The sequence below is a fragment of the Triplophysa dalaica genome, chromosome 6 (assembly GCF_015846415.1).
Source record: "Triplophysa dalaica isolate WHDGS20190420 chromosome 6, ASM1584641v1, whole genome shotgun sequence".
NCBI lineage: Eukaryota > Metazoa > Chordata > Actinopteri > Cypriniformes > Nemacheilidae > Triplophysa > Triplophysa dalaica.
In genome coordinates, this window is record NC_079547.1 from 20,519,338 (window position 1) to 20,536,593 (window position 17,256).

Below are 17,256 nucleotides of genomic sequence, written 5' to 3' on the forward strand. Positions count from 1 at the left end.
GATAATTTTAGGAATGCTGTCGATTGGATGGTTTTAAATAGCATTAGGATTGTTTGCACTGTAAGAGAAAGAGTTCGAAGGATGAAAAGCGAGCGAACCAGAGGAAGCTGACGGTTATGAATTTCGCTAAGGAGTGGTGTTGGCCAGGTGTGGATGTTAAACACACACACACTAACAGATGCTGTGTGACTGTAGGCAATGTGCTAGCACAGGCCTGTGTCTGCCAGCCCTTTCCAAACATACCCATAAACACATACATTATATACTGTATGCAGAACATGCCAACACATGCAAACATCTGTTGTGTCTCAAATGTGAAAAATCTGAACAGTTTCTCATTACCTTCACAACACAGTTAATACTAAAACACTACTTGTCTGTTATTGTGAAAATAATAAAATACAATTAAACTGCTATGCAATTAAACATGGGTTGCAAACAGTGGACATACAATCTGATCACGTAGTGGACAGATTTAGACACATCAAGCAAACGCCTGCTGGGAGAGTATGGGAAATACATGTAACTGCAAATACATCCTAGTGTCCACTCCATCTGCACTACATGACAAATAGGAAACTGTGACCAGCACTTCAGATATGACTAGAAGATATCTGACAATCCTTAGAAACATTAATTTTGACTTAATGAACAACAGTCTTTTAGAAAGAGCAAAATGTCATAAAGAGATAGAGAGAGAGAGAGAGAGAGAGAGAAATGGCCAATTAAGATGAAGCGTGAAGACTTATGGGGGGCAACTTCAATCAGCATCTCGTACGTCGGACCGACCGCACGGAAAACAGGTTGCAAAGGAAAAGAAAGAAAGAAGGCAGGAAAAAAGGAGAATCAAATTTTAATGCCTGCTCCCCCGGTGTCATCTTGTTTTGTCAGACATCAAATAGAATTGAGAAGTACAAAATAACAAGCCCTTGAGAAATCAGAGGAGATTTCGTCTGTTTGAAGGCTCTTGGTTTACATTGTCCGCAGATATAGGGAATAGTAATGTCCGTACTCTCGCGCTGCATGGCGTGCTGTGGAAATGAGGATTTCACGCTGCACGAGTGCCGTAATTAGTCACCCACGCAATCTGAATGCACGGTTTTAGTTGAACTCGGTTTGCGTTCAAATATTCGTTTGGTGAAATTGTGTACCGCAATGCAAAAACAAATCAATCAAAAATTAAAAAAGGAGGACTTGAAAGGTTCCCTTGAATTTTAATCCTGCAATCCCAATAAATAAAAATCTCAGATCTGTTGTCTAATATTTATGAATAATGATTATAAACTGACACCAAGTGTTGAAATCTTAGGCTCTCCCGCCACTGCAACGATGCACAACACAACTCTTCCCCGCTCTGGCTGCCTCATTGCCGTTTACAGTTCACATAAACAGGATAATCATAGACACATTTTCTGCCAATTTACCGACCAGATTCTGCCGGGGGATCGGCCCTTTCAGGGCAACTGTAAAAACAAAAATCCAGATTGCATTTTAATTAACTTGTTAACCACAAACAAACAAGTTCTCAGAGCAGAGCTGGCCCGGTTCACCTTTAAACAAACAAGCAGGAGCGAAGGAGTCATGAGGTTCATGTTAGCATTAACAACGGAGCACGGTACAGTGCTGCCTTTCCCACACTGACTATGACTCAGCCCCGCTGCAGGTGCCCTGATGCTGGGTAACACCATCAGCCCTGAGCTGCTGCTCGAAGGCATTCACACTTATGCAAATAAGATGGATGGGTATCTTAGGGATGCATTATGCGGCCACAGGTATATGTATCATGCCTCAATATGTCTCTGACTGTTTGCTGGGATTCGTGCACACACACAAAGAAGCACAAAAACCTATTGAGTGAGTTGTGAATAGACTGCAATTTTTTTCTTGATTATTGGTATGTATTTTATGATGTGCAGGATGATGACCCATGTACTGTCTTCAAGTCCCCTGGGAAGGTGCAATTATAACATTCATGTGCGTTCAAATGACGTTGGTCAGAATAAAATCGATGTAGGCATTTCTTTTTTTTACTTCCTAAAAAAATATGCTATTTTCCACTAGTACAAAATTAAAATTAAACCAGGTCCACTAGGTGCAAAATATTTAAACATCTTTTCTATTTTCATGCTGATGGGAAATGCAGCGTAGTAGAAATATGTTTTAAGCTTTATTGCTATTCTTCATTAACAGTATACAGAATGCATTCAAATTAAATTCTCAACGTTCAACATTTATGACCATTAAATCAATACAAATTATACCACCACAATACAACTCGCAAAAACTGGGATTGAATTCCCTCGATTCAAAACGTCAATGTGGTGGCGTTCATCTCAAGAATACAGTCATTCAAAGCCGTGCTGAAGGCAGCAATCGTTTCTCACCTCAAAGCAACCCCGGTTGACCCTTGCGAAGGTTTCCCTCACTTTTTCACACACACATTCACAGTGAGACACATTCACAAAATCACGCCAACTTGGCTGACATGTGCCACCGAAAACAATGATGTCAACAAAACCGCCTTTGACCACTTCACACCTTTTCAATCCACCCTAACGCCCTTTCCTCTCTCGCTCCCTCTCTCTACACATCCTGCTGATATGATTTATGGTTTACCAGCTCAGCGAGGTTACGCAACGTCGCGCATGCCTTCAGATGCGTTATTGGAGTCGGTCGAGATTTAATTAAGATCACAGTCACACAAATCCCCCTCAAATTGAGAATTTACTCGAGACAATGGTCGTCGCATCCTCGCATGGGAGAGGTCCCCATTCTGTGTCACAGCGAACGACCACAGCGCTTATCCGTGTCTCCATGACGGCTTCAGTAAATTGCGATGTGTTTTGATCTGTTGTGTCGTGCTGTTTGTCTTTGTACGCCACATGTTCATCAAGGTCGATTTATATTAGTGTGGAGATATCGTTAGCAAAACACCTAATAAGAGAAATTTTGTCTTTGGGTATGGGTCTTTGGGTATTGATTTAATAGTTTTAAAACTTTAAATCAAAAGCATTAGATAGCAAGGTTTTGCTCTAAAACAATCTTTAGGTATTCTGACAAATTAAAGCAATGAAAATCTGCTTTTTGACACAAACACTGCCTCTAAATTTACCCTGTTCTGCTTTTAAATTAGCTTTGACAGTTTACGCAGTGTTGACACCACAGATGTGTGAGAAGTGGAAGCTGCAAGTATTTTTTGCTGCATAAAATTGTCTTTCGGAGCAATTCGTCACAGCGCTGCACCTTCTTGAAAGAACGCTCACCTGGTGTGCTTGCAAATATAGTAGTCGAAAAGAAGACAAAATGCGTCTTAAGGAAAAGCGGAAAATCCAAGAAAGCAAAACTTTTTCTTTATATCTCTCCTCTTTTGGGGAACAGCGTTAAATACACCACAGAAAAGAACAGCTGGCAATGTTGTATCATCGTCAAAATATTTTCAATTCTTACTGCATAGAGTAAGGGGTCTGTGAAGTAGGTCACTAAAACGATTAACCGGATAACCCCCCCGCCACCATCTCCATTTCGATGACCAAAAACTTTCCTATGGGAACGATCTATACAAAATACAAACACTTGCGCAGACTTTTCTTTAAGTAACAAATCTCGCACAAACAAGCGTGATTATTCTCACGCGTGCAAATATTCACATTCTAGCCACTAATACGTCTCTGCTTAAGTCGAGGGGTAAAATGACAGGTGTTGGCAGGCTCGTGGCCTGTCGGGGCACAACGTAAATGCATTTCTGCCCCAGCCAGAGCAGGCCCTAATGCACTACTAATGAACAATAAATCAACTCTGATTACAAACTGTCAGACCAATCAGCTCTCACCCCGCTCTCTCTCTCTCCAAACCAAGGGGCCCGGTGGTCACAGCTGTGCGGCATTACCCTCCACAAGCCTCTGTGTTTAGCCTCAACTTTTTAGTCTTTACCTTTCTCCCCTCCTTTCCTGCAATATTTACTAAGCCCCCGCCACCCCCTGATCAATAAGTCTCTTCACAATCATGCCAGCCTAGACAATGACAAACACTGAGATATTTGCATCTTATTTATTGCATATCTTCATTAAAATCAGACTGAACATTTAGATTTTAGACTTTAAATTAAACAGCACGTCTTAAATTAAGGCAGAAGAAAGGAATAAAGTTTAAAAAGCACACCATCATATGCGTGTTTGATTCAGAAACTTTTATTTAACATCCACACTCCTTGTGTGCACAGTCACACACACACACACACACACGAATATGAGGGCCCACGACACAAGTGTCAAATTGAAGTGTGTTCCTGTCCCAAAACAGTGAAGAGGAACAGTGCCATAAACAGTAAACTCAAGCAACAACAAACTGCAAAAAACTATACGAGCGGTTATTAGACAATTTGCCGTTTTACAAACAATGTAATAAAAAAAATCTAAAAATGCTAAATAAAACAATACAGCATAGAAGCAAAGATAATCAGATCAGCAGGTGCAATCTAAACACCACTTTCCCAAAAGTCTAAAAAATAAGACGACAAAAAAGTTAGAAGGCATCCTCAAAACAAAGACAATAAACACCGCTCATGATAAACAGCAAAACAAGTCTTCATTCAAAAACGTATCAAAACGACAACTGACAACAACACACCACACCACAAAACAACATAAAATAAAAAGCCTCGTTTAATTTGAGTAAAAAGAGATCATCTAAACACGAACTTGTAATCGCATCAGTGTTTACGCCATCCTATCCGACAACACTGATATAAACTAACAAAAACAGCGCGCGCTCAATCTCCTCAGGACAAATTACGTTGTAAAACTTTTCTCCAGCAACATCAAACGCGTAAAAATTACAGAATCAATCAAATTGACAAACCTGACAAACTCCATTTGGCTGGCAGGGTAAACAGAATGAATCTGGGCCGTTTGGAGACTCGCGGAAGACGAGAAGACAGTCGGAGCGGAGCGCGAGGGAGAGAGAGAGCGAGAGGGAGAGAGAGGCGTTTACAGCGAGCGTGTGCGCGTGCTGCCGCGTCTCGAGCCTTTTTCCCGGGGATGTGGACAGATTGCACGCGCGAGGTTGCTCCCTAGCTGACAAGATACAAAACTATCCAATCAACCACGCCCTTTCTCCACCAATCACAAGCAGCCCTCTAAACATAATCAATTCAAATGGGGACACAAGCAGCGGCAGGGGCCGCCGCGGGCCGTGCGTGTGCGCGCGGGCGTGTGCGCGTGTGTTTGGGGGCAGGTGAAGCAATGCCATTGTGTGGGACCCCATGGAAAAAAAGAGGGAGAGAGAACAAAAAGGAGCTAAACAAAACAAAAAGAAAAAAGCGGCGCAGTTGATGCCTGTTAACCCTGTGACCCTAGAAAAGCTTTTGTCCCTGCTTGTGAAACAATGAAAGCCTTGAAGAAACCCTTTAATTAAACAACAGATAAGTAAACGCAGAAAGAAAAACACAGAGGTCCTGAAAGTTATTATTGTTCTTTTAAAGGGGAGCTGTTTATGGTAACAACAAAAAGCTCGCATTTCCATTTTAGTTGAAAGAAAGAACAAACAAAAAGTGATCATGCAAAAGAGACACGTAATTTTTCCTTATAATGGACTAAATGTACAGTAACCTTCACAGGAAGGCGAAATATCCATTTAGGGTTAAACTTAAAAAGTGAATACTGTTCTGTTTCTTTTTTACACACTCGTGCGTGGGTGAAACTCCAATCCAACTTTAATTTCCACAACATAAAATAACACACCAGGGCTTTAATTCTACTGTAAACGGTTAGATCATAAGTGCTCAGAGCTAGCAAGTGATTAAAACATCATCACCTTCTCACACTCTCTCATTCAAAAAGAGGGCAAACATAGAAAACTGGGTTTGCCCCCTACTGGCACATTTTGTATTACACATGCCAAAACAGAGGTAATACCTTAACGCTTAACATATACTAACACATTTGACAATATATAAAATCAAAGCCACGTTGATATTATATATATGCACATATATTTAACAGTTTTATAGGTAAATAAGGATCAAATGAAATATTATGGAAATGTATGCAATCAAAACAAATCCGCATCCCATTACCACCATATAACATATACAATTATTACATAATTGCAGTGACTTGTTTTGGAAAACAAAAGTGCAATATGTACCGTCAAATGTATAGTTTACATGGAAAAAAATTGTTTAAAAAATTACATTTTGGAGAAAATTCTGATTTACTAATAAAATAAAAGTGCGGTGGTGGAACTATAATTTAATGACAGTAATACCATGATTAACGTATTTATATATTGTTTTAAAAAAACACCAACTGTTCGTTTTTTTCACAGCACATGTCTAAAAAGATATCACATTTAGTGCAACGAAAAAACTAATTCTCTGTACAAAAAAAAGTTTTTGACATATTAATTACAGACTTAAAAGATTTAGGTGAGTAAAGTGTCCATTTCTTTACAAGCTGTAGCTTAGTGAATAATTAAATATAGTAAAGACTCCCTTTATTGTTTCCCTAACATACACACAAACATACAGTACTTGCGCTCAGACTTGAACAAGGGCGAAAAGGCAAGGAGTCCTGCATGTGCGCACACATCACGTATGCATCCGCTCATATGAACACATGCACACACACTTGGCCGTACCCCCTCTCCCATGCCTGCTCCCCTGGGCAGAATGTCGGCATATTCTCAATAAAACACCTTCTTAGCAGTAATAGGCCACTGTTCTCATTTCAGTGTTCCCAAAGGGCTCATGATAAATTTAGCAGACATACAGTTCAAGCCTCCTACTTCTTTCTCTCTCTCTCTCTCTCTCTCTCTCTCTCGCTCTGTCTCTGCTGTGTTCAGGCCTGCACACCATAATTACCCATACTCTTTCTATCCAAGTAGTCTAATAGATCTCGCTGTTTATTCACTCCATCACTTTCTGAGTCACAGAACCAACACTATTCATTTACGTCTTGTTACAGATAATTGGAAAGCACAGGTTGACTCTTTTTCGCGACTGACACACAAACAATCGCCCGTTCCATCTCAGATCGACTCTGCGGTTCCCTGTATTACTGTCACGGTGACATTGGGCTGATCCCAGATAAGCGTTTGCTGGTAACCCGGTTGGGTTTAGCACACGGGTGCAATGACAAATTGCACAGTCATATAAAACCATTGCAGTTTCAGCGACACTCTACACGATGACTTACAGTACTACGAGTGTGACGATGACATCCTCTGTGTCTTTGTTCAAAGACTCTGAGACCTTTGTCCGGGTCTAAATAAGCTCATTTGTAATGCCATTCTGTGACTTAATGTAATCGGCTGTTTACTTAAACAGGTTTTATCAGAGCAGGTGTGATTGTTAACAGCAAACAGCTGGTGCTATGGGTAACAACCTTCATTTGAAGGACCAAACACACACACACACACACACACTTGAATGTCACATCTATTAATGAAAGAGCTGAGAACAACAGTCATTTCTGACCTGGGACGATTACAGCAAAAGCAGTTTCAGTACTGTTCGTGTGCGATGATGATATTTGGCATAGGAACATGAAATTACTACAGGCGACATCAAACGGCGAAACAATTATATGCGCATTTAGCAAATTGTGCTATGATTCACAAAGCTGCTAAATACGGGGTAGATCTTCTTTGATTTATCCTGTGCTAAAACGGTACAAGTGCTTCTCCTAGTGCTTTGAGTTCTTTTGTCGGTGGTGTGCGACATAAATGAAGTGGGTGGGGAAATGTTGTTTTCTTTATGTGCTATTGTGATTGATTCGGAGTGTGTGCTTTTTGAGTCAGGCGCTATTTTTGGAGGCGTCATCAAAACATTTCAAACCGAGAAAAGAGAAAAACACAATACCATTTCTAAACTGGTTAAACTGAACAGTCCTGAACTGTAAACAGTGTTATATATTAAACAAGGCTGATTAATCACTATTAATCGTATGCAAAACAAAAGTTTTTGTTTATTTATTATGTGTCAGCATAGCTGTATTTTTTTACACATATATCATTTAATATATAAATATACTGTTTAATTGTTCTGAAAATTATATAAGAGTGCGTGTATTTAGGTAAACAAAAAACTTATATTTTGCATACGATTAGTCGTGATTTATGACATCACAAACTGAGAAACTTAAGTTTTAGAACTTAGAGAAAATGCTTAGCAATGGTTTAAAATGATAAATTATTACATGGTTTGTCCTAAAGCATATCAAAAACACAATATAAACATCAAAAACGTTAAAAACTAGATTTTCACTACAGGGTGTCTTTAAAAGATTTTTGGTTCTTCTTTCATTTAATATAAAAAAATGTAATCTAATTTATAATTGCATTTTATCAAATAGAAATGAGATCAGCGGTAATAAACTATAATAAAACATGAATTCTAAACGAATATATAATATTAACAAAATTAATGCCAATCTGCATTAATAATACAACAAAATATGAAAGTCAGAGATATATTAATCCTTTAAATATGTATAAGTAACAAACCACAGCAGAGTGAGAGACAAAACTTAAAACGCAACTGAACAATTTTGCTTTATCAAACTATGTTGCCTTTCCAACCAAAGCTGCACCAGGCCACAGCATGGTATGACTTTAACATCTGTAATAAATATAAACCAACACCATGTGTGTTTTGTCTACTCTTAACGTCAATTTTATTCCTTTAGTTAAAAAAGCAGACAAAGTGAGTGAGACCGACAGATAGGGAACGAGAGACGCTGTTTAAACAGTTAAACTACTAAAACAGTTACATTTAGTCATTTACATTTAGTCATTTAGTTAAACGTACGCACGCGTGCTGATGGCAGCGGCCAATAATCCTCTGTCCCAGGCATGTCATGCTAACCGCTGACAAATGTCATTTCTCCAGTAAACCCACAGGCCGTCAGATGTGGCTTCACACAAGCGACTTCACCAAACATCTCATATAGCTGTTAGTGTTTTCGAGTCTGAAATAACGGTCTACACACATCAATCCATAAACTCCCCGCTGGACGAAAGCATCTGCGCTAGGACCTCACATCTGCGTGGAAGAAAGCGGTCGAGAAGATTTGGGGGATGAGGGGAGAAAGGGGAGGAGACACGAGAGGGGAGAGAAGAAACATGACTGAAATAAAATGGTCTTGAAATGGCATTGTAGCTTTAAGGGCCGGCGCTCGGAGTCCATGCGACAGCGATCTGATGGTTGGACGTTACTCACTGGCTGGGCCAGACGGTCTGGAAAAAAGTGTGATGACCTCATCGCGACAGCATCATCCAAACCTGTTTCTCATATACACATTACGCATAATGCATTCTTACAATATGACTAGAAAAAACAAACGTTTCAACAGTACGTGGCTATGGCTGAGGATGGAGGAATGAGAAATATGTTGAGGGTTCTTGAACGTCCCACAGAACGGAAAAAGACGAGTTTAACAGAGCCACGTAGTTCTTTTTAGATGCACTTGACTACACTTTTTTTATTAAAAAAATGTACACAAATTCTGTTTTGCAGAGGAACACAAAAAAGTCGCCTCCAACAACAAGCGCACCAATGTGTCCCCTCCACGCTGACACGACCGTAGCCGCTGGACTTCCGTTTTGGGACGCCCGCCAGACAAGGCAGCAGAAAGCCTCATTGTCACCTCTGGAGCTGGGCAGGGGGGTGACAGAGATACCAGAGCCCCCGTCACACAGCTCTTGTCTGGGCTGTGCTCTGAACAGGGCTTGGTTTGTCTAAAATAGAGCCTGGAAGCGCTGGCTAAGCTCCAGCGAGCCCCAGCACACCGCACCGTTAATGAGTTACAGATTGTTGCACTGTGGTATACATGTGTCAGGACAATGCCATGGGTCTCCACCAAAAAAACGGTAGTTCAGAAAAAGAAAAAAGGCAAAGCTTGATTTCTGTACTGTGTCATGTAACAGTCTATGAAGTGTGTGTGTGGAGGAAAGGGGGAGGGTGGGTGCGTCGTCTTCATCGTCTGTTGAAGTGGGAGGACATTATCGCTTGACCTCAACTTGCCCTCCGAGTGACTGCATACAATGACAGAAAGATGAAAAGAAACAGAGATGAAGAGAAAGCTTCTGCAAAACTTCTCCACTGATTATTTCCTGTGACATTTACCATTTTTGGCTTTTTTTATGATTCATAATCAGTGATTCGAAAAACAAATGTTTTTGCTTACAGTTTGTTCACCAACGAGAACATTTAGCAAACAATCTCAAAGTTGTAAAAAGAATCCTGCATTCAGAGGTTGCTATAACCAAATTATAACATCTTACAAATGTGAGATGCGCTTGTCTGTGCAAAAGTTTTCACCGCAAGGCTGGGGTGTTGGGGCGGTTACCCAGGTGTTGCTATATGTTTGCTAAGGTTCTGGAGAGGTTGTTTGTGTGTTTTTGGTGGTTGCTATAGTGTTTCAGGAGGTTTTTGAAGGCCCAAATTAAAGTGATAGCTAACCCCAAAATAAAAATTCAGTCATCATTTATTCACCTTCATGCAGTATAGTGTATGTAGGTCTATGATTCTTATGAGAAACACAAAAGAAGTTATTCTTAAAAATGGTTTTGTGTCCATACAATGGAAGCCAATGTTATTTGCTTACCAACGTTTTCATAATATCTTCCTTTGTGTTCTGAAGAAGAAAAAACGTCATATAGGTTTAAAACTACGTGACGGGGAGTAAATGATTTTAGATTTTCTCGTCCCTATATTTGTATGTTCTACATACACCACTCACAACAAAGCAGAAGCCTCTCTATCATTTACTTTCATTTACTGCTCTTCCAGATGACTCGCACATGTTTGGAAAGCACCACGTCGCTTCCACCAAAAATAAGCGAACACACCAGCTGATCCCAACAAGCATCAACACTGTCTAAAGAAACAAACGACTTCTCTTTTTAAGCCGCCCACTGACGCGTGCTTGTTTCCCCGCATCTCCCCGACAACTCAAGCGCAAACTGCAAAAGTTTACGCTCAGGCGCCTTTTTACGGCAAAGGTTCACGGAGTACGAGAGGATAGGAATGACATTTACACTGTGCAACAATCAACTAAACTGCAAACGTGCCTGGTACGGGCATAACGGCGACAGCAAAAATCATGTCAGAATAACATTGCCAACCCAGCTGTAATCCTCCATAGGTGGCAACTCCCTTCCCATCAGGCCTTGCGGCAACGCGCGGTTAACCGCACCTGCTTTCACAGCATCGCTACAAATGATCCTCACAAATATTTTGGGGGTCTTTTTTCATTTTCCCTCATTCTGTGGAGAGGTTGGACTATCAAGGAAGGTCTGCGAGTGTTGTTCCTAATTACCTATTTCTCCACTCCTGATCCTGTGGCGGGCATAATTAGTTACCTGGGGCTGCAATCCAATTTGAAGTGATGACAAGAAAGCGATCCATGAAAAAGTAATAAGTTAAATCCAATTTCAGACTGCCTCTAATTAAATGCACATGGAACTAATGACTCAAGCCCTACCATTTCAGTGATAACCGTAATTAGCAAGGAGGGAGTTGCACTCTCTCTATCGTCCTCTCTCTCTTTCTTTCTCTTGTTGACTCTCTTCCACCGCTGTAGGTGTAAAGTGGTAAAGTGGCGCGGACTCTTTTAATTACACGTGTCATTTTGTTGGTGATTTACTCGCCGTTTTTTTGAGCAGTCGAGTGTGTTTAGCCTCTGCTCCCGGCTGTCACTACACCAGATGTTTATGGTGTTCTGTGGTGTGTGTCATATTAATTAAAGTTTTTCTTTTTTTCTTCTGGTAAGATTATGTAAAAACGAGGGAGTCCAAAAGCCTTTACTGTATATATGGGCAGTTGACATACGTGTATGTATATATACAGTATGTACCGTATCTATGTATGTGTATATATATATTTGTTCATTTACTTCTGTAAATACCCATATACAGCTGCAAAAAAATTAAGAGACCATTTCAAAGACTTTCAGTTTTTCACAATTTACTATTTATAGGTTTGTGTTAAGGTAAATTTATCATTTTTGTTTTATTCTGTAAACTACTAACCATATTTCTCCCAAATTTCAAATAAAAATATTCATTTATTTGCAGAAAAGGAAATTTGGAGAAACAGCTAAAAAAAAACAGAAAAGATGCTCTGTATATTTGCAGACGTCAGATACCGCAAAGAGAGAAAGTTCATGTTCATTTTGAAACAATACAACAGTAATATTTGTATTTATGAATATCTGTATTTAGAAAAAGTAAGAATTGTGTGTGATAACCTCGATTTTTTCATGTTTTCATGTGTCTTGTCATGCTGCCAGTCTTTCAGATTGCTGTTAAATGACTTTGTCCCTCCTGAGGTTTGATTTTGTTGAAATGTAACAGACACTGGGGTGGAATGGACACAATACATCCAGAATTGAGATTAAATGAAAATATGATATTTTCCACAGTTGTATATATTGTATACATATGGGTAGTTGACAAACTTTTATTGTTGGTTTTTATTTTAAACTGCATTAGAAAAATGCTAAAAACAATTCATTGGTCTTTTTGTCCTGTGATTCCTTCATTGTCTAATATCCTCCTCACATCCAGGACACTCCCTTTGGTTTTAACAGGCACATAACATGTTCTCATGCATCCACCGCCGTACCCTGTGTTCCCGGTCAACCCGATAATTAACATTAAGCACAAAACGATTTTGTTTTCGTTATTGACCATGCACTGAATAATCAAATTATGTACAAAACCCTTAGAACTTCAAAGTCTTAGGTGATTCTAAATTGGTCATTAAAGAGCCACAAACTGAATTAAAACAGTTTAGAATAAGAAAGGCAAACTGATGCTGGCTTTTGGCGCCTCTATACAGTAAAGACACATAATAGGGATGAGCATCTCATGATAGATTGATCACATGAGACAGAAGGTTAATATAATGTGCTTAGGTAATATAATGTGTTTATGAATTATTGGATTGAAGGAAGGAGAGATAAGGATAAAGGCAGTGTGTGGAGCACACTACATACTACCTCTGCAGTACTATGTATAGTGCAAAGTATTTATGAAATAGCTTGACATTCTCTTTTATTTCCAGCAGTAATGTAAACCGGAAACAATATTAACCTCATTTTAATCACTTCTGCTTCATTTATTACATTGTTTTAAAGTTTTAAATGTTAAACTTTTCGAAACAGCAGATAGTCAGCATATTTTTCAAGCTTTTCAGAAAAACACTACCGGTCGAAAGTTTAAGATCACTATCTCATTCTTTACATTTATATTTCTTCCACATTTGAGAATAAAATTAAACCAATGACAACCCTGGAATAGCACAATTGTAACTGTTTGAATTACGCTTGACTAAAAGCATCCAAAACAAATGTTACATTTTAGCATCTTCAAAGTAGACATCCCTTTGTCTAGAATTTGTAAAATCGTACACTTGGCTCCTTCTCAGCTTCTTGAGGTCCTAGACTGCGAAGCTTTTTAAACAGTATTTTTTTAACAGATAAAAGTAATTTCCATCTATGCTGGATTCTTATTGGCTGCATTTGCATTCAATATTTGGTCCAATATTCAAAAATATATTTTTTGATATTTTAGTTTTTAATGAAAAAATGAATATGTTGTCCCAATTTCTGTCTAAAAAAGTGATTTCAAACATCGAAACATACACTCTCAGATTAAACAATTTTTAAGATCACAAGAAATATTGTGATCCTAAATGTTTGACCGCTAGAGTAAATGTTATTTCACTTTTATATTTTTGCATTTTATGAGCACACTGTGCTCTGCTCATGTAGTTAATAATATAATATGGGTATTTTGAGCATAGAAATCTGATTTTATAAATACATAGACAAATTAAACATGACATAATGAGGTCACATGACAGCAATGTGGCATTCTACTTTTTAAAATTTTGTGCATACCGAGCAATGTAACACAGTGTCGCCGTGACACGCGATAAAAGATATATTTTCCATGTTAATCAGAGATTTTGTGCTAACCAGCCACGACAGCGCGTTGCAACAAGCAACTGCCGTTACTATTTCAGCGACGTTGCAGCTGATAGCTCCGCCCCCACAATGATCTCATTCGATGTAAATTCTGCACCTCATGAATATTAATCTCCAATCATAGATGAGGACAGGCTATATACGCGATGAGGACATAGTACATACGTTTGATTACATTAGATTCTGAAATTATAGCATATCGGCTGGTGAGGCATCAATGAAGTCATGAGAACAGGACGCATCTCTCTATGTGCACTCTTTAGCTGCAGCGTGCGTTAGAAAAACTGATTTGATTGGCTGTGTTTTGTGCTTGATTGTTGCGTCCCGCCCCTTTTTGCCATTCGGTATGGACAAACTAATTGCTTATCAAAGGGATTTCATCGCATCGCTTTGGTTAGGATGCGGTGTTAAGAGTTATAAAAATGGTGGACACTATAAACTATGCAGTATTCAGTATGCAAGTATTCCATTGCAAACAGAACCATATTCAAAGAAAAACAGCTAAACGACAGAAACAACATTCATGCTTTCTTTGCACTTATTTGAGTGACAGTTTGGCCATGCTCTCTGTATACATTAATAAATTAGAATTTTAATTTCATCTCTTTGTCTGCAGAAGCTGATCTGCTCTTCCTACTGGTAATCCAGAAGAGTACAGCTGTTTAGCTTCATCCAGCCGACTTTATCTCAATCCTCACAAAACACAAGGAACCTATAGGTTGTCATTGCTGTAGTTGTCCCCTGAGGTGTTTTCCAGTTTTCCAAATTAAAAATGCACAATTGTGTAAATTTGCAAGAACCGTATACAGTTGGTGATAGTGAGTGGTTGCTAGGGCATCTGTGATTTTGTAACCATATGTGACTTCAGTCCCTCCTTCAATCCAAGTATATGTTTTTAATCGTCTGGTTTATCAAAATTAAACCATTAAATGTAATAGTGAATTTCTCAACAAGATGAACGATTTGTTTTATTAATGACTTGAATTTAGTTTAGTTTATGGAGTTAAGTTTACTTGAATGACACTTCAGTTTAATAAATAGGTCTTTTTAAACTTATTTAATGAACAATATAGTAACTGCTTGCATCAATAAAAACAACTTCCATATGTTACACATAAAGGTGCATGCAGGCTCACCTAACTTAGGGATGTGTGTTAATGAGCAAATATGGCCCTTGGTCTCATCTAATTCCACAATGAAACAAACAACATCCACCTTTCACAAACAGAGATAAGGATCTGTGCAAGAATGATCTCAGATAAACGTAAACATTGCATCAGACACGGCTAGCTGCTCTCTTTTAAAAGAGGCACGGATGGAGAAATGAAAAGGGCCGGATTTGCTTTGCATCTAAAAGGCTAGACAAATAGAAAGCCTGAAGGCTGAGACAAGAGCTAGGGCTGCTCCGGGGCGCCCCCTTCAACTGCTGCTGAGAGAGTTAAATGTAAGATCACATGACTGAGAAAATGCAATGCTTACTGTACCTCTGAACAATCAGACAATATTGTTTGCTCGGCGCACACACAGTTCTACTACGTGCTGATAAAGTGCTATAAAAACTAACAGGATTTTATTGTGTGATTTGTTGTGAACGTTGAAAGAATGTGCCACCTCTTCAGTCCTGAATGCATTAATTTCCTGTTTGTCAAGCTTTGACAGGTACATGAAGTGCCACCAACCGACCGCATAAACATAAACAAATAATGCCTTATCACCCACATAAACACACAGTGTTTATGTCAGCATCTGTACTGTTTAGGAAAACCTACTGTAAATTACATAGGAAGAAAAAGCCACAAATTAGATCTTTAACATCTCAGTTGTGTCTTCTAGACATCAAAGAGATTATTTGAAGAAGAATTTGAGACTCTGCATCTGCCTCTCAGATTTTTTATGATAAAAACATTTCCATAATCACACATTGAGAATTCTAAATTAACCTCAGTTTTGCCAAAATACCAAGTAAGTGACTTTTCAACATTTCAGATGTGGTGAAAGTTATGCTAGCCACCTGTTTTAAAGGTCCAAAGTGTATTTTTTTGGAGGATCTGTTTGACATAATGAGGTCACAATTTATTCAGAGGTTTATGAAGACCTTACTTAAAAAAGCGTTTTGTTGTGAATGAATATATTTCTATCTACATCCACCGCGGGTCCCCTTGAATGGAATTCGGCATGTTGTTTCTATATTAGCCCTAAACGTACAAACTGCCTTACAGAACGAGTTTCTCTACAAAAGTTATCTCCTTCGGGAAAGAAGCAAAAACGCGACGACATCCTAGTCCTGTGTTAGCCAGCGTAGTACTTCGAAAGGGAGGGTTGTAGTGTGCCATTGGTTGCAATTCGCAACCTCACCACTAGATGCTGCAAAATTTCAAACACTGGAGCTTTAAGGAATGTTAAAAAAACATCTTACACAAAGTTGACACTTAAATTAAATTACTTTTTAACACACATACCTGTTGCCCAGGCTGCTTATCATTGTTTTTGGGGGACTTGTGGGCGCTGCTTTGCTGTTGTTGCTGGAGAAGGATCTGCCGAGCAACTTGTAAGGCCTGGGTGAAATAAAAAAAACACACACAGAACAGTGTGAGAAAACAAAAGTTCATGAAAAACTGTTTCTTTGGTGTTGTGTTTTTGTGTGTGGGGGTTAAGACTGTCCCTTGAGAACAGGCCTGTTGCTTTTAAACGTCAAAGAGCCGAATGATGCCATGTTCTTGGCTCACCGATAGATAACAAAGCTGGGCACAACGCACGGGTTTTCCATCTCTGCTGACTTCAAACAATTTTACATAGTTTCTTTTAGTCACGTGTGCAACGATTGGTTGCCAAGAAAAAATAACAGTCAAGGCCAACACCGACAGAAAGCAGTTAACAAAAACACATTTACATTGAATTGTAAATGGAGGATAAGATAAAGAGGGATGACTCAAAATAAACAACCTTAGATTACATATTGGGCACGCTGTATACTGTAGAAATTGTAAGAGTTGTATGGCAGCATACACTTCTCTGTACACAGTTTGCCTCTCTCTCTTTACCTTTATCTGTTTGTCTCTCTCCCCTCCCACCCCTTTTCATAAAACAAATAAAAAGTTTATTAGCATTCAAAATATCTGTCAGAGGACACAGCCCTCAGAGTGGAAAACAAAATACACAGCAGTCACATGTTTATAGCCGGACTACTCCCTCCCCCCCACCATAAATAATCAGACATGCCATCCAGAGCAAACAAAAGCAACAGCGTTGCTGGGAAAAAAAGTTC

The 17,256-nt window shown here is 39.1% G+C and overlaps 1 protein-coding gene across 12 annotated transcripts in view; it reads right to left on the reverse strand.

Moving 5' to 3' along the window:
• Positions 1–17,256, reverse strand: part of foxp1b (forkhead box P1b) — a 158,560-nt gene that overhangs the window by 40,855 nt on the left and 100,449 nt on the right. For 10 of the 12 annotated variants that reach the window (XM_056751471.1, XM_056751470.1, XM_056751469.1 and 7 more), the window contains one exon: positions 16,451–16,546. The exons of 1 other annotated variant lie outside the window; for it this stretch is intronic. In XM_056751471.1, coding sequence (XP_056607449.1) covers positions 16,451–16,546 — 96 coding nt within the window. Of the gene's footprint in view, positions 1–4,857; positions 5,187–16,450; positions 16,547–17,256 lie in introns of those variants that run through there. One more of the 12 variants, XM_056751474.1, reaches the window with a different exon arrangement.